The following is an 18007-nucleotide window of genomic DNA, read 5'->3' as shown; positions in this document are numbered from 1 at the left end:
ATTGGTTTTGGTCCCACCAAGATGGTTACTTTACAGGATCTGATCTCCTTTACAGCCGTTCTTCGCTGTCTTCCATCATGCTTCAAACTCCTCTGTATCTCTCAGGAGGTCTGACTGTGAGGAAGCATTTTCAGGTCAAAGCCTGAGCAATGCTGTAACATAACACCGAAAGCTGGAAGTCGCTGAAGTCCATAACACAAATAGGATGTGGGGGTGCTGACATGACCCACCCTCGGCAAACAGCCTGCGTCACAACCTCTGTTAAGGTGAGAGCCTGGCGTGTGTGTGGATCTGGGGAAGAGAAGGCATTTGCACCTAAAGGATCACAGTAAAGAGGAAGATGACAACTACCAGCCCGAGTCAACAGTACCCAGTGAACTACAGAGACTTCCACAACGTGGAAGGAGTCAACCTGAATACGTAGCTCATTACTAGTTAATTACGTGTCATTGAGAAAGCAATAAACTCTGATCCAGGTTTGTTCTAAAACTACAGGAACAAATCAGTTTTTCCTTGTGGCAGGAGAGAAGATGGGAAATGACACAACCTTTTTGTTTCCTCCTCCACTCCAACAACCTCGCTGGGTTTGCATGTGTTTTGTAGGCACTGCATACCTTTGTAACGCTCTATTACAACCCTTCTCTCATAATACAGTTGCTAACAAACAAAATGAATATGTGCTGAAATATGCAGAAATGCATACAAATTAAAAGTATTTTGCATCCGAAGTTTGGCAGGACTTTCAAAAGCTAAAGCAGATGTTTACAAGCAGCACCTCCTGACCATCCAGCTCAACCAAGCTTATTCATGAATGTGCTAAAGTCACACCTTGCTTAATTCTTGTAGAAATGTACACACTCGCAACAGCCTGCACCACAGCATCACAAACATACTAGACAGTGGGTTTCTTCTAAATAAAAACGGATGTGAATGATGACAATGTTATCTGGGGGCTCATTGACTCCACGGGCGATCCCATCCATGGGGTTGGTCAGGTCATGGTCAGGAAGGGTCACATGCCTAATGCCAGCCAAAGAGGCAAGACAGATGCTAGCACAGAAATGTAAGAGCATCTCCACATGTTTCATATGAACCCGGGAAGCAAGACCCACACTTGTGCTCAGTGGGGCTGCATTCCAAGGGAAGCACACTCATGGAAGAGAGCTCGCAGCCCCTCACCTGCTCCAGAGGTCTATAGCATAGAGAAACACAGCAACCTGCCCAGGAGGAGGAGGCACGCACTACTGGTGGCACTATGCCCCCTAACAGAGATGTGTAAGAATTGCAGATAGGACTTTGTCTTCCCAATGCTTTTCCTCAGCAGATGTGAGGCCTGACAGAGATTCCACTAGGGTGCTACAAAAGCACAGGAGAAGAGAAGAAAGTAAGAAAGGACAGCACAGATTCTATCTGCATTGGTGGAAAATCCTGTGATGGACAGCCTTCCATCATGCCCGTGGAAAGAACAGAGAGCCTCATCAGTCTGAGGGCTGCATATACAGAAACACAAATGGGTGCAAACCACATACATGGAGGCAGACTGCAGTTCCCATCCTCTGCTACAGAAGAAGCAGCTGAACCAGGATCTGCTCAGGACATGAGATGTGTCTATACACTAGAACTAGTGTCACGAAGTAGTGAAAAGCAGTTTGTAAGTTGAACTCAACTTGCAAGGATAAAACTGTCTCTATGCTAAACTGGACTTCAGAAGTTTAAACCCAAAGAGCAGACAATCTGCATATATTATGATGACACTGTGAGAGCGGCTATTTTGAAGAAAGCAACAAAATAAGTTGGAAATTGCAGTTCTCCTATGAAATGACTGTTTCAGCCACATAGAATGACTGGTTTAGACATTCCAGAAAGTAGTGGCCATTTTAACACAGCACTGAACTGCCTTCTTTACTCAGTCATCACCTGAAATGCCTGATGTGAAATGCCACAAAATGTGAACTATTGTGGCTATCGCTGTAGTGGAAAAGGGTGTTTCAGGTAACAATCTAATGGAACAAAACATGAAAAACAGCTGCAAAGCTTACAAGTGAAGTTGGCCTTAGAAGAGTTCTTATTTTAGGGAACATGATACACAGTTTGCTCTGCGCCCTACTGTGTGGTTTTGAATGGTTTGGGAAATAAGAGGAAATAAACCATCTGTTTCTGTTGTCTTTTAATCTAGTAAGTTCAAGAAGCTGGAGATGAGATACTCTGCATAATACCTGCCTACCATTTTCTGTCATTTGGTGAAGTAACTGGGGGTAATTTTGAGAAATGGCTGAAGATTTTGGTAATTGTACAAAATGACTTCAGTGTAAGGCAAAAACTGGTGCAAGAGCAGGTGCACTTAAAAGGAGGGAGCTGAATCAGATTTCTCTCCTTGCTAAGTAATCATTCCTGAGGATGCCTCAGGACTTTGAAGTTAAATTTAAAGAAGAACTATGCAAAAGGAATAAGAAATGCTCCAAGTACATGATCCCAAAGGCACAGTAATCTGCAACTATTGCTGAAATAAAGAAGACAAAACAGAACCCCAAGTCAAAGTCAAGACATGGATTCCATCTAATTACAAAGTAAGTATGGAGAGCCCCCTCTTTCTGGTTTTTTTTAACTCTAAACGTATCAACACTTTCCCCATTTAGATATGCAGTATTCCTGCTAATAAACGACTTGCCCTCATTTTACAGATGAAATTCTACAATGTGGGGACACTGAGCAGTGGATTGAGAGAAGTCAGACAAAAGAGGAAATCTCCCAAATATTATGTGAACACTGAGGACACATGCGATATCACCAAAAAATCATATATGGCTACTGGCCATGGTGGCTGCGACCGTGTCACAAAACATTTGCTGTCTAAGCATGCAAACATCACCAGAGATGCTGTTGAGCATTTAAAACTCTTCTGTGTAGCGTACCAAGAAAGAAGAAGGCACCCACTGAAACAGTTTCCTAGCTGCTCTGCTCTGAACAAGAAGTGCTTAGCACAGGGGCAAATTAACCTTGTCAATATGCAGTGCATATTGATATTTGGGAGCCCCTGTTGTATCGCAGGGTCATGATGGAACAGAATGGATTGCTCAAGGCATGCAAAAGCTAAAGTATTTGTGGCCTCAGCTTGGTGCATGGAAAACCAAGACACACTCAAAGACAGGAACTAACAGAGCATCCGAACAGCAATGTTAAGGAGATGCTCATGGAGTGAATGGCAGACAATAAGTTGTGGGACTGGTCTGTGGGAATATGCTTTGTGTGCTTTTGCTCACCACTTACTGCGCATCATACTTGGACGTGCTTGGAACAAACCCCACTTGTGGGCTCAGCTCAGCCTCTCTTCCATTGACCATAGTGAAGGAATTAGAAACCAATACACTTAGGTTTTGTATTGGCTTTATTGTAAATGTCTTTTACTGCACGAATTTAATTTCATTAGGGAGCAGAGTTAATTAGCTGTTTCTAATTACTAATGTAACTCCTATATATGCACGGTCTCATTAGCTCTGCTGTTATTTCCTCTGTACCCAATCTTGTAATAAATAAAGAGGCGATTTACTGCAGTGCTGCTCCGGTATTCAAGAATATGCTCCTTTCAGGGCTGCAGGGTGGATATTGCCAAACTCCAGGCATTTTGCTTTATGTCAAGAGTAATCGACCTGGAACTCAGTCAAAAATGGGGTAATAAACAATAACCACACGTGCAAGTGGAGTTCTCATCCCATCCTTCACTGACATCAGACTGCAAACGCTGATACCTCTTTCACTGAGCACTGTTAATGTCCAGTCGATTAAGCAATTTGAAAGGCTGAGCCTTCTTGGGTGCTGTAGGAGAGATGCAGCTCTCTGTAATGCAGTAGTGGGGTGTGGAGGGCGCACAAGGCTGGTACTTGTCACCCTAATGAATACGAAGCCCAGGAAAGAGCAGAACAACAAGAACAGATGAAAACCACGACAAGGGGAATTAGCCAGCGAGCAGTGAGTTCACAGGTAAATCAGTAAAGCCAAGCGGGGAGACAAAAATGGACCAGCAAGAAACAACTTCGGCTGTTGCTTGGTTAAATATCCCAAAGGGGTCACTTGTGGGCATACTTAACAACAGAAGGGACACCGGAAAAAGGTGTAACAGAGGCATATGGAAAAATACAGCATGTGAAATACATCACCATAACAACACCGTTTACAAAAGCGTGTAGGAGTGTGAAACCACTGCAGCTACTGGTGAAGTGAAAATGAAAAAAGACAATAATTATGTTAGACTACGGTGGTTTTATGTGTTTTAATGTCAAGGGGTATTTTTACTCTGACAGAAAACCCCCAAGCTATTAATATAAGAGCAAGGACAAAATCCTGTTCTGGAGGTCGGAACGTGTGTAGGAGCAAATAGTAATGTACACTTGTGTTACTAGATGTTCCACATTAATAACTGCTGCAAGTTAGTTACTATATTTAGTTACCACATTTAGTAACTTGCACCCTCACACGGACTGGAACAAGAAGTAAAGATGTGGAAGGGGGGTTCGCCTCTGTGGTTTCAAGATGAGTTAGCATCACAGAATCATAGGAAAAAGTAGATCCTAAGAGATGCCTTCCGGTTATCCTGTCATACGCCCTGCTCAAAGCGTGCTAAACTCAAAGTGAAATGGGTCTGCCCAGGACTGCATCTAGCTGTGCTTTGGAAATGGAGGTGGAGAATCCAAACACCTTCCCTGGCCTCCTGGCCCCCAGCTGCACCCCTCTTATTGTTAATATCCTCATGAGATTCCTGCTCGCCCATTCCCTCCCCTGAGGTCCCTCTGAAGGACAGCCCCGACCTCCAGCCCTGCTCCCTCCCATCCGGTGCCGCAGCTCTCGGTCAGGATGCTGAAGGGTATCAGATCCAGCACTGAAGAGCTTTGCTAATGAGTGACCACTGTTATTCCTGCCACCTCTCCTGCAGCACTCTTTCAATGCCGTGTTTGACCCTCACCTGATACATCCAGTGACTGAAGCCTTTGTAACTCCCCTCACTCTGCTCCTGCCTTCGTCTGCAAACAAGAGCAGTGATTTTTGCCAATAGAGGCAGATGCTTTTGGGAAACCATTTGGTCTGGTGCTTATTACTTCAGGCAGTATCGGTCCATTGGTTCAGGTGAAAACTGCACCCCAGAAAGTTTGGGGTTTTTTTCTAGATAAACCTACATTCCAGAAAAGCTTTGTGAACAGCCCTGGTTTGGGCTGGGATAAAGTTAATTCCCTTCCCAGCAGCTGGTGCAGGGCTGTGTTTTGGCTTTAGCCTGAGAGCAGCACTGATAACACACCGATGGTTTAGCTGATGCTCAGTAGCACTCACCCTGACCAAGGACTCTTCAGTGCCTCAGGCTCTGCCAGTGAGGAGGGACACAAGAAGCCAGGAGGAAGCAGAGCCAGGACACCTGACCCAAAGCAGCCAAAGGGCTATTCCATCCCATACAGCATCATGCTCAGTAGAGAAACTGAGGGGGTTGTTGGTTGGAAGAACCTGGTTGCTGCTTGGGGACAAGCTGGGCATCAGTCAGTGTGGGGTGAGCAATTGTACTCTGCATCACTTGGTGGTTTTGGGGTGGGTGGGGTTTATTCTTCCCTCTCTCCCTCACTTTATTTCCTATTATTATTGTTATTATTATAATTTTACTATTTTTATTCTGTTTTATTTCAGTTATTAAACTGTTCTTGTCTTAACCCATGGGTTTTTACCTTTCTTCCAGTTCTCCTCCTCATCTCAGTGGAGGCAGGGAGGCAAGTGGCTTTGTGGTACTTAGCTGCAGCTGGGGTAAACCACAGCATGAACACACTTCACACACACAGAACCCCCAACAAAAGATTTAACTTTTAAATCATTCTTATTTTGTTACATTTTCTGTTTGTTTCAAAATTGCATTTTTCCTTTCTGTGCTGGGTCTGGCTGGGATGGATTTCATTTTCTCCATCACAGTCCATACAGTGCTGTGTTTTAGATTAGTGACCAAACCAGCATGGATAAGACACCAATGCTCCCGCTCTTGCTGAGCTATGCTTGCATAGCACAAAGGCCTTCTCTGTTTTTCCAGTCAGCCCCTCTAGGAAGCAACCAAAAGGATATTCCATACCATATATCATCATGCTCAGCAGTAAAACTGTGGGGGGAATCTTTCCAGCTCCTCGGAGACTGATTTGGCATCATCGGTGAGTGACTGTTACTTCTGCAGCACTTAATCCATTTCTCTTCTCCTTTCCTTTCTCCCCCCTTCACTTATTGAGCTGTCTTAATCTTAACCCATGAGTTTTCCTCTCTCTTTTGCCCTTCTGAATCTCTCTTCCAGCCCGCTGGGGGAGCTGAGCAAGTGCAGACCTAGCCACCAGCCAGGGTCAGCCCATTACACTTCACAATTGAAGCCACGTATTTAAAGGAGTTAAAAGGCTGAAAAAAATCCTTAACTTGGTGGCTTGGAGCTCACCAAAGAGCTTTAGTGTGGAAAATGAAACTGGCTTTTGATACAACCGTGGTTTTATTCAGATTGTTAAATTGGAACGTGCAAAGAGGAAAGAAACCCAAGGCTCAGGCAGGAAAAAGCTATCATATTTCTTCAGATTTAATCAGGAGGGGGTTTGAGTATCAGGAGGATCTAACAAGCAGCTTTTAAATCAAGCAAATTTCCAGCTTCCCTTAGGTACCAACTGGTTGATGCTGGCTAACAAAGGTTTGACAGTTGTGCTTCAAACCATGCCTGGGGAAAAGAAAAAAAGAAAGAGAATTAATTGCCTCTTTCACTGTCCTTTGAACTAAGGACATAATCCCTGGATTTGGTTTTGAGAGTTTACATCCTCTGATGCGAAGCAACATCGCTTTGAATTTGGGGATTAATTAGACCTTCAGCTTTACAATAAATACAAAGTTTTTCAAGGTACTTGGTTCTACTACAACTAGTTCTGCTGTTCTGTACACTGAAACACGTACATCTATGTACCTTTGAAACCTGCAGGTAAATTCCCCCCCCCGATTTTCATCTGCACTTGAAATGAAATTATCAATAATATTTAAGGCATTTTTTTCCCTCTCTCAGATTTAAATAAAATAAATCTGCAAAGAGATCAGGATTTGCTTAGAGGAGAAGTATGGCGGCTTGAAAAGAAAACCTTCCCACTGAGTTTATTTCTCATAGCGAGTAAATAGCTGCTGAAGGGATGTTAAATGGGGTTGGAGTAGGTAAATGAGTCTGCTACATGGATCATGGAAAAACTCCTCATGGAAGTGTGTGCAGCTGCAGTTATCCTGCAAGCAAAACAATTTAGGCAGCAAACATATAGCATGGGTCAGTGATAACCCTGAGGAAACAGGAGCCTGCCACATCATCCTCAGAAGGCAGCTACAGGATGCTAAAGCCAGTACCACACATCAGGCTTTCATATGAACACGGAATGGACTTCCAAGCAAGTCGATAAGGTAGGCGGCAGAGAAATGCCTGTGCTGGGTTTTTTTGCTTCTGTTTATCCCAAAGGTACACAGGAGACATATCTAAAAGTCTTGTGATTTATAAAAACCCGAGTTGGCATCAGCTTGTCCTATGATGCGCTGTGACGGATAATCCTTTTTCTGCCTACAGGTGTCTAAAACAGGAGCAGAGCAAGGGCTTCAGGTCCTTCCCATAATTTCACAGTCCAGACTACTGCATTTCCCCACAGAAGGGTTTGGACCCTCTGAGGTCCTGGGGGTCTGTACAAGAGCAGCTGTTGCTGTGCAAGAGGAGATTAGACAGGCAGATTTGCAAGGGTGTTTGTTAGTAGCCCACCAGCTATGATTAAAGAAACACCAGCTTCTCCTTGTATTTGCCCTGTGGATGAATCTCCATATGAGCAGCACCATAGATGCCTTTCCAGACTGCCAGCGGTTAAACATGGGCACTGTCAAACCCTGCCTCCTGTTGTACATGGGAATGAAAGAGGCAAAGCTCTCTTTTCTTTCACTTGCTTTCACTGAGCAACAGCAGCCTTACTTTTCCCAGCTCTGCCATTCAGCTTTATTTGAAGTGATTTTGATTTACCTTTTATTTTGATTTACCTTTTCCTTTTTAAATTGCCAAGTGCTTCTCAGCTCTCTTATCTAATTCTAAGCCCCTTTCTAGGCCTTGTAGCCATGACTGAGTATTCCCCTCAATCTCTAAAACATCTTGGAGGTTAGATTCCTCCAGTTGGGCTCAAGAGCTGTGGTGCTTCTAGCAGTCTGTGCGCTTCATCCATGGGCCTCCATCTTTCCCTCTGCTCTTTGGGAAAGAACTGCATCACTAGCAAGGGTTACTTTTGTGCTGGCTTGCATTGATCTAAGACTGTTCCTGCATCTGGGGATGTTCCCCTACTGAATGTTTGGATGAAAAGCAGCAGTTTCTCAGTTCTTAGCAAGCAGGAGAGGCTCATTGGAGCTCAGAAACACTGGCTACCCAGTAACCCCTCCACTCTCCCATGGGAAGTGGAGAAAAAGCACCAGAAGAGCTGCCTCTATCCCCAAAGAGAGTGACCTGCTGAATCCTAAAGAGGTAACCCTCTCCTACCTCTCTCAATCCAGGACTGATTGCCTGGAGAAGGACAATATTAGGAATGGAGGGATTTGGTCATTGCTCCTGACTCTTTTTCTCCGTGCCTCTCTGCAGCTGGTGGCTGATGCATTAAAATATTCAAGTTTGAAGCTTGTGACATTTTGTACTTCCTGAATTTCAAAAAAGATTGGTAGATGAGTACAAGATTTTATAAAGTAACCTCTTGTTGCATGTACAGTAATCATTTCCTCCCTGTGTCTTCTGCAGGAACAAGGCTTCTTCACTTGTAAGAGCTGCTGGTGGTTGAAAGAAAAGCAATTACGCTAATCACTCCATTTCTGATGTTCCCCTCCATATCCCATTCTCTTGCTCTACAATCTTTTTTCCTTACAATGGAAAGATAAGTCCAACAGGACTCTGCTAAACAGTTCATTTGGAACTTATCACATACTTCATTTTCATCCAGTTAGCTTAAAGTATGTCAATTAGCTGCATGGCCCATCTATGCTTTAGGGTAGAAATGTTCTTACAATGACAGCAATTGCTCAAATCCTTGAACTGAGAAAACATAGAAACAGTGAAAGCTTCTGAATGAATTGATGTTGACAGTTTGATGGTACTTAGGATCATGATCACTTTAGTATGAGAGCATTTTGATTGGTTGTGCATATTCTTTGCCATGTGTTGAGAGTATGTGGTATAAACAGACATACGGCATGGCATTCATTTCGTTCCTGCTGACAGCATGTATAATGGAAGCACAGAGATTTCCTAAGGAGCAAAAAAGGCCACAGAAATGACATCGTTATTTCATCTTCCAAATGCTGAATGTGGCTGAATTATTTAATAATATGTACAATATATATAGCTTTCAATATATTATCCAATGTAGTAAGCAAAAAGCCTTTCTGAGCTGCTTTGGGGCATGCTCTCAAGCAACAGTTCCTCATATTGCAGCAAACTTGTGTGAAATCTAAATAAGCACAGTCTGCTTTACTGATTTAAACATCTTTCTCTGGTTTCTCTTCTGTAAGCTGTGGTCACTACTTATTATTATCATAGCACTACAAGGAGTAGAAGTTCTGGCCTCCATCTAAGTCAAAGCAGCTGGGTTTATCACTGTTGTCATTTCAGAGGTCCGCAGCCTCCTCCTGGAAAGCAGAAGGAAGAGATGCTTTGGACCCAAAAGAAACCAAAGCCCTAGAGGGAAGCCCCAAGTTTCCTGCAGGTTCACTAACCATGGAGGATGCTTTGCTCCCTTTCCAGTGCCTGTGACTCATGTTAACAGAGTGGGAGTCAGACAGCAAGAACTGTGAGTGCATCTGAAATCACAGAAAAAGCAGTATGTTTAGGTGTAACACAGGCATTCCCTCACTTTTTTGACTCTGGCCTATATGTAACTCTGTTCATAAGCAAGTAGAAACAGAGATTTTGTTATTAATAGATAATTGAAGTTATCAGCAACTATGACCCTAGGTTGGAAGTAGCTAAACTTGAAAACCTAACACAAGGTTTTCACAAGCATGCAATCTATGATCGCTCCCAGACAGAAAGGAGCTCTTGATCTCCTGTATGTGAAACCTTGGTTGTCATTACACTGACCAGTAAACCGAACACTTTCTTACCAAGGGGCACAGGAAGCAGAGGAAATCGTGCAGAAATGAAACAAAACCACCTTCCATGGCAGATCTATCCCCTGCCTAAAGGGACTCTCCTACACCATGCATAGGTACAGCCCACGACACTTCCACAGAGACACATCCTGTCTCTGAGCATCCAACAAACCTTGTTCCTCTTCTCTCAACCAGTGCTGCTGCTTCTTCCGTTTCATTGTATTGTCTTAATTTAAACCTTCACCTTTCTTCTTCATCTTCCTTTTCCCCAGTGTTGAACCTGGCATGCCCAGTTCCTTCCTTCCTTTAAGTCTACTTGCGATGCTAGTCTTGACCTGGATCTCTGATGAGTATACGTGCATTTCTCTTCCAACCTTTATTCTCACCACTGGTTAAGGCAACCTATGTGCTGATGAAGCAAGAAGCAAAAGCAGGAGCTGAAAGTTCATTGGAACAGGCTGATGTGACTTAATTTCCTTTTGTAGTCAAAAGAGAAACTAACCTAAAACTTAAGACCTAGATTACAGAGTTGAGGTGAGTGAGATATATAGATTTAGCAGAAGAATGTGAAGATGAAGGATTAACACGCTGAACAGCTTCCACATCCAACCTTCAAGGAACATTTTGAGGACGAAGCAACCCAAAGGTATGAAATCTCAATAGAGAAGAGCAGCTTCTGACCCCCAGCAGTTTTTGTGTCAGCCAGCGGTGACAAGAGAATTATCTACGCAGCAGCCTTGCAGGGTTTTTGGCATCACTTCACATCCAAAGTGCTCCGGCTGGACTCAGCAAGCAAATGGAGTACACAGAGCTCTTTATCTCGAAGCCTGTGTCAGCTCTGCAGTGATGGCTGTCACACAGCAGCCATTTTAGGAATGCAATTTCTTCGTGTCTCTTCTGCATTATTACTTGGTGGGTCACTTCAGGTCCTGTGGACAGAGCACAAGGCTGCAAGGCATCTCTCTGTTCTACCCAGAGGCTGTGAGTGTCGTTTCATGATCATTATAACCCATCGAAACCAGCAGTGTCTGACACTTGCTTTGCCTTCCTGGGTGTTTCTGCACAGCCAGCTGATCATCCTGCCATCCAAGCACCATGTCAGGCAGCAGCTTGTCCATACATGAGATTAAGTGATGCTGGAACCACACCTGGTGTGTACCATTATCCACCTGGCTCTTTTCCCTCAGTGTTCTGTCTGCTGGAGCAATTCCACGTTTCAATTCCCTCGGTCTCCAAAATGGGCATCCCTCCTGCTCTGAATCCTGGTCTAGATGAGACAGTCACCCTCAGAGTTATCCTGCAGGCTCCACATCCTTGCTCTTCCTTACAACCCTTTCTGTTTCTCTTGCTGACTTTTAGCACCTTTGATCTTTTCAGTCCAATGTGTTTATTCACTTCTCTTTCACACCTTATTCTTCCTAACGACTTTACTTAATCACAGGAGAGAAACCTCTCAGAGGAAACCATCCTCACACCACAGCAGAGGGGGGCTGACATCTTTCTCTTTAATTTCTACTCAAGAAACTTTTCAGTGTCTCTAGAAGAGCCCTGCCTCCACGCTTGCCTCTTCTTAGTGAGCTGGTTTATAGTAATGAAAGAGTCTGGGGTCAGAATTCACTCCTGCAGCTCAGGCACAAGCTCCAAGCACCTCTGCCTTTGCATGTCTTTCTTTCCTAACAGCAGCAACTATCAAGTCACTTTTCATATATGTCTGAAGCTTATTTTGCTTATAACACTTAAACAATGAGTAGCCCCATCTGATAGCATCTTAGAGAGAAATCTGCTACCCCTTGCTAAACACTTTGTTATTCTGGCACATTCAGCTTCAATATTAAACATAAGACAAGTTGAGGAAGAAACTGCTGCTCTGCTGCAGATTTCTTCACTTGATGGGGGGCACTGTCCTACAGGTCCAAGCACAGCGCTGGGCTCTGACAGCTCAGCAAGGTTTTAGCAGCTCTCTCCACAGGAGCAAAACGGTGTTAGATGTTGAACACATGCAACTGCTGTCTCAGTGAAGCAAGTAAAAAGGCTTGTGCCTTCCTGTCTGTGGGCTGAGAAAACCCTCAGCCTTCTTGGTCAGACAGGAACACCAAAGGCCCTGCTTTTGTCATTGGTTATATATGCTGCATGCTATGGACATGTGAAACAGCAAAGAAGAAGGAAGTCACGAAACTAAGAGATTATGAGGTAATATTTAATATTATTTCTAGACATAGTGAAAAAAGCATAATGTGTTTCTGAGTAACAGGAAATGTTGGCAGCTCAGCTGCAATTATGCTGTTCACAGCAGCAAAAACGTTATACCTTCTGAAAGCCAGTTTGAAATATTAACAATCTACATTAGAAAGTGAACTTGTGCCGGAAGCAGGAAGTCATCTTCCTCAAGCTTGTGAAACCTCTATCATAGCCAAGTTTCTGGGAAAGCAAATTCCTCCTGCATGTCTCAGGGACACGCAGCACATACACAACTTTAAACCATCTAAATGCTTCTAAGATCATGCATTTTAGAAGGGAGCGAACAGCAAGGGTTGTATCAGTCTCGCACACAACACTGCAAAGGTCGCCTAAGGATGCTTTGCCTGATGCTTCGTACACAAGTAGTTTCTCTGAAAATGTTTTGCAGTGGCAGTCTATCGCGTTACAGGTGAAATCACCTGTACAGAAATCAGTCCACATTATGCCTTAAGGCTACATAGAAATGCAGCTGTATGTGGCTATGTCCAACAAGTGCCAGTAAGATTATATCTTGTAGAAGATTGTTCCCAAATTAAGTTATAACTTAGAATAGCCAAGGTATTTGCAGTAGAATAGCTCAGGTGAAACTCTATAGCAAAAAGACTCAGAACAGTTCAATTTCTTCTGAAGCAGGAAGAAATTCAACCTTTAGCTGCAGCTCTTTATTTTTAATGTGCTCTACGCTAGAAATTGAGGCTGCTGCTGCTTTATGGGTGCCCTGCACCCATCCAGGAAGATGCTAAAAGTGGCACAGGCGTCTTCATAAAGTTCCAACAAATTATGGGTACAACTTCTTCACGTTTCTGTATTGTTCACTTTCAGTAACCTTTGAAGGGGGATCTTAGGAGGATGCTGAACTGCAGTGCAACCCAGCAGAACCATTCCTCCAACGAGACACTGCCACACACCTCAGAGAGGCTCCACACCATTCTCATAGCCCTGTACATCATCGACCTGGCTGGTGGCACCCTCGGGGTCAGCATGATGTCCCGTAAGTTATTCCAGCGGCGATCACAGTCTGTGACAACCGTTGTCATCGTCAGCCTCCTGGTGCTGCACACCTTCATGCTGCTCAGCATCCCCTTCCGCCTCAGCTATTACGTTTTGAGGGAGTGGAAATCCGGGAGGCTCGCCTGCAAGCTCACAAGCGCCATCCTCTACATCCACATGTATGCCACCTTTGTGTTTTATGTGGGCATCATCATAATACGCCTCTTCCAACTCGAGTTTAGGAGGTGCTACACTACAGCCTGGGTGGGTGCTGTCTGGCTGGTGGGAGCCCTGGTGATCACCCCTCTTCTTCTGTCATACTACGGCACCTCTAAGACATACCAGTCCTCTGAATGCTTCCAGTTCCACAGGGAGACACAAGAGGCACACATGGTGATCATCAGCTACTGCTTGGTTGGGGTTTTGGTGGCAGTTTGTGCTGTGCTCACCGTAATGCAGTTGTTCGTGATCTATAGACTGGCTGTGAAATACTGGCCTGACATCAACTCCCATGTGGAATTCAGGGCTCAGGCAAAGAGTTTCTTCTTCATCTTGGTAACATTAGTGTGCTTTATGCCTCATCTTGCGTTCAGAGTGTATTACACCCAAAACTACCACCTGGATAAAGGCTATAAACTACTCTTATACAACGAAATTTTTCTAGCTTTAACAGCAATGTGCTGCTTGGATATGTTGTGCTTCCTCACAGGAACAGCCTGCTGACCTGGGAACTGCCAGGGAACCCAGCTGCAGTGTGTCAACACTGGCTTTTGGCAGAAATAAAGCTGTGTCAGGACTCTGCTAGGGAAACTGCTGAGCTTTCAGCAGGGCTGCACCGGCCTGTAGAGCCGTTTGCCTCTTGCAGACCAGTAAGATCCATCTTTCAGAAGCCACTGGGTTTTATCTTCTCTCTGGAAGGCAGACACACGAGTCTTGCTCTAGACTTTGACCTAAGAATTACACCCTGAAGCTGCATTAAGATTTTCTTCAGCCGTCCCTCTCTAACAATTACAGCATCCATTCCTTCCTAATTGTAACTCAAAGTGTCCCACTAATAACCCACTGTGGTCAGCAAATTGTCACCTAACAGCTTATGGCAATTGTACTGCTGAAGGGAAGAGAGGAAAGAAAGCAGTTCCTTGACAGGATTTTTGTGCTAGTGATTTTATATCACAAGGATGTAAAGTCTACTCAAACAAAAAGTAATCAGGGCACGAATCAGGGAATGAATGAAACACTGTAGTAGCAGATTTCAGCAGGCTCCTTCTTTCTTCGCTTACACAAAGTGTATGATTAAATGTAATGGTATGAAAACACTTGTTCTCACAACTTAACCTTTACTTGCTTCATTCCAAACCCACAAGCAGCTCACTGCACTGTAGTAATTACACATTCAGAGTGAGTGAGAGCAGAGCAAGTCAAAGGTTTCAAACTTCTACCTTATGTTACTCTCCCATCAGGACTCCATCTGTGGCTGTTATCCCTAAGACCCATTGCAGGCAAAGAAACACAAGTTACTGTGGTCTCAGAACCTGATCTAGAATCCAAACTGAGAAGTCTGATCCTTCACTGAGCAGTCAGCCTTTAAGCTAGGCAACTATTTTATCAGCCTTCAAAACCCCTTTGATGTTTGGTCACTTTTAGTTTCCTGTTGGTTCACTGTCAGATAGATACCAAGTTTTTTCCATTTGCACATGCAACAAAGCAGTAGAATAAACTAACTGAACTGTGTTTAATCAGTTCAGCATATGCTCGTTGTATACAGACTTGTGCTGGAGTACATGTTTTACCCATTAGACAGATTATATTCTTTGGGAACCACATCTGCTCTGGGAATCTCAGCTTTATCTTCATTATGTAAGTCTGTTTTCATGACTGCATCCTGCCTGTTCTGCTCAGTCTTTCACCCTTCTTGAAGCCATTTGCTGCATCCCAACAGCTTGCGGCCAGATTTCTCCCACTGCAGCCTCCCAGGAGCCACATAAGGGTGTCCTTCCTCCTTCACAGCCTCACAAGTTGCCATACTTTCTGAGTCTGGCAGGACTCAAAAGTGCTACGATCCCTGGGTTCAAACAAGGTCAAAACTTGACGTGGGAGGGTTAAAAAGTTACACCTGCAAACCCATGCTGGTGATGCTTCAGATTAGGGGTGTTTCTTTGAGCCTACTTTATCAATCCTGAGTAGATGCTTGTGCCTTTACACTTTGGTTCCTGGATCCCTTCTGCCTCTTTCATAAAGCAGGAGGTGTTCAGGGAGCCAGCAACAAGCCCTCAGGTTCTCTGCATTTTAATCTCAGCTCCTTTTTCATGCGTTCATGCTTGACCATTTCCTCTGTACCTTCAGTCACTGACTGAGGTCAAAACACTCACTTGGCTCAGTATGGCCCTCTTAATTCAGAGGATAATGGATTGAGCATTGATCCCAGTGTTGTTGCACCTAAGACTCACATTAAAGTGATGGATATAAGCTCTATTCAATACCCAGTCCCCTGCTGAGGTCTGGAAGCACTGTGAAAACTGGTGGAAATAGAAAGTTATCACTCTCTAGGAGGACAATCTGAGAAGGAAATTCCAAAAGGGCAATAATATTGGACTCAGAGAGTAGGGTTCTATTCTTACTATGAATTATGACATCCCTTGGAAAACAGCTACAAGCAGTTGTTTGAATGCCATTTGCATGATCCAAATAATTCTGGAGATAATTATACACATCAGTAATTGCTTTCATGCTAACTGAATATGTAAAACTGTAAACGATTTAGTCACCCCATTCATTTTTAATGCCATCGAATGAACACCAGGAAAATCCCCAGACATTTTGAAGGGAAGAATATCAAGCTGCTAAATGCATCTTCCGTCGGTGTTCTCTGCATGAAGTTCTGCATAAAAAGAGCAAAACCAACCAACCAAAACGAACCCAAAATCCCATTTCTACACCTGACTTCCTAAGTAAGGCTGATAACAGAAAGCTATAGGAGGAGCAAGAGGATTCTTATCATCAAAACCCAGTGCGCTCGCTGCTGTCACAACTAGGTGCTACTACTATAGGTGGCCCGTTTCTGCCTTTTAAGCAGTGCTGAGGGTGAGGCGAGCCCACCCACAGGCAAACTGCACAAGGGGCACCTCTTTGTTAATTCATACCTGCTGGTATCCAGAGCAGCAATGCTTACATGGAGAAAAAAGGTCTCCATTTCCTTCCGATGCATCTGTTCCTTCTGCCTGCTCATAGAGAAAGGTCATATTGATGATGCTGTCAGATGGGCATGCCCCTCTTTGTAAGCAAACAGAAGGAGCAGACGCATTAGGAGGAAACAAAGGCACGCTCCCCCTCCCTTGTTTGTTTTTCCCTTTTCCACTCAAGCACTGGCATTCTCAGCACTAACCGATTTTGATGTGGAAAAAGACAGGATAATCAAGCAATGCAATTTGCTCAACCTGCCCAGCCCATACAGAGCAGCCCATTACAATTTACAGTCCCCATTCTCCTGCCTGCAGTAGCTGAAGATCATTGCCTTTGCAGTTACAAATACATGAACTAAAGAATGGGATTTGTAAGAGGTGAGGGGAGAGTGGTGTGGGGATGCACACTTGCAGAGCTGGCACGGGATACAGACAGAGCAACTTTGTCCCCATCAATAATGGAATCATGCACTTCACACACTGCCCAGGGGTCAAGCTGTAACCTGTCTTGTATTTTCATTGTTTGAGCCTGCATCCCTCCTCCTGGCTATCCAGATCCATTGAGTTTCTATGAGCTAGGAAGAGCTCATTCCTCAAGCCTAGGATTCACATGCTTAAGGGTGTCCTTGTTCTGAACAGCAGGTTCCGTAAGTGCCTCTTTATTCATCCCGTTGCAATCCTAGCCATAAACACACACTTCAGTGCCTGCGTTTTGCCATATGCACTCCAGTGTGGGGTTCTGAGTGCCAGCATCAGCTTTCTGCAGGGCACAACTTACAAAAGGAGCTCTGTGCTGAAAATTACCTGTATGCACATGGATGAAAACACTGCTGCAGGAGGGCTGCGTTTATAGCGATGGTTGTTACACAGGGAAGAAATAGCTGATAAAATCGAAGCCACAGAGACACAAAACAAGCCTTTTAAAGAGCCAACTAAGTGCCGATTGGGCAGCAAACCCCCCAGCTTCCAGGTGCTTTTCAAGTGTCAGAGAGAGGAAGGGTTTTTCCAGTCTGCAGCCTTTTCACGTGAATCTGCTGGGTTTCATCCTGGATGCTTTCTATAGAAAGAGGATATGAAGATGAAAGAGGAAGCACTGCTACGGGAAGAGGTTTTATTAAGAACCATGGCTGAAGGATTGCTTTTTGCATCTTTGAGCAACCATCAGTGGTGCACTGACAGAAGATGCGTCACTGGATTTGCTTGGCATACAGAGCAGAGTATGAAGTGAAAGCAGCATGTATTTTTGTGCTATTGTTTCATACCCTATAACACCTCTACCTTATGATAGTGCTTTTTTGTTTTCTTGTCCAATAGATTAACGCAATCCATTGCTGTGGAGTATCAGAACTTGTGTTTTATGCAACACTAGCATGTCTCAGGTAACACAAATCAGACTCCCATGTATCCAAGAGAAATGAATGAAAGAATCAGCATGCAAGGCAAACATTGGCTACTCTGCCTCCTGTATCCTT

The 18007-nt window shown here is 44.1% G+C and overlaps 1 protein-coding gene and 1 long non-coding RNA gene across 3 annotated transcripts; one reads left to right on the top strand and one right to left on the bottom strand.

Annotated features, from left to right (window-relative positions):
- Positions 1 to 8799: 8799 nt before the first annotated feature.
- LOC134164934 (uncharacterized) lies at positions 8800 to 16688 on the bottom strand. The gene is made up of 3 exons (XR_009965319.1): positions 16497 to 16688; positions 9754 to 9837; positions 8800 to 9666 (listed from the first exon to the last, which is right to left on the bottom strand). It is a non-coding gene; the product is annotated as an uncharacterized LOC134164934 (long non-coding RNA).
- Positions 10973 to 14960, top strand: LOC134165451 (probable G-protein coupled receptor 141). 2 transcript variants are annotated; one of them, XM_062622265.1, is made up of 2 exons: positions 10973 to 11279; positions 13189 to 14960. In XM_062622265.1, exon 2 carries the CDS (start codon positions 13216 to 13218, stop codon positions 14077 to 14079), a length of 864 nt encoding a protein of 287 aa, XP_062478249.1. In that variant the 5' UTR covers positions 10973 to 11279; positions 13189 to 13215; the 3' UTR covers positions 14080 to 14960. The 2 variants fall into 2 exon arrangements, with proteins under 2 accessions (XP_062478249.1, XP_062478258.1); XM_062622274.1 differs by lacking the exon at positions 10973 to 11279 and adding an exon at positions 12184 to 12318.
- Positions 16689 to 18007: the final 1319 nt, after the last annotated feature.

Source organism: Pezoporus occidentalis, unplaced genomic scaffold (assembly GCF_034315485.1).
Source record: "Pezoporus occidentalis ecotype Australia unplaced genomic scaffold, CSIRO_AGI_Poc_V1 ctg107, whole genome shotgun sequence".
In the NCBI taxonomy this organism is placed as follows: Eukaryota; Metazoa; Chordata; class Aves; order Psittaciformes; family Psittacidae; genus Pezoporus; species Pezoporus occidentalis.
This window is presented reverse-complemented; position numbering and strand designations above follow the sequence as displayed.

Coding starts and splice junctions, on each gene's coding strand:
- LOC134165451 (XM_062622265.1), top strand. CDS start 13,216: ATGCTGAACTGCAGTGCAACCCAGCAGAACCATTCCTCCAACGAGACA.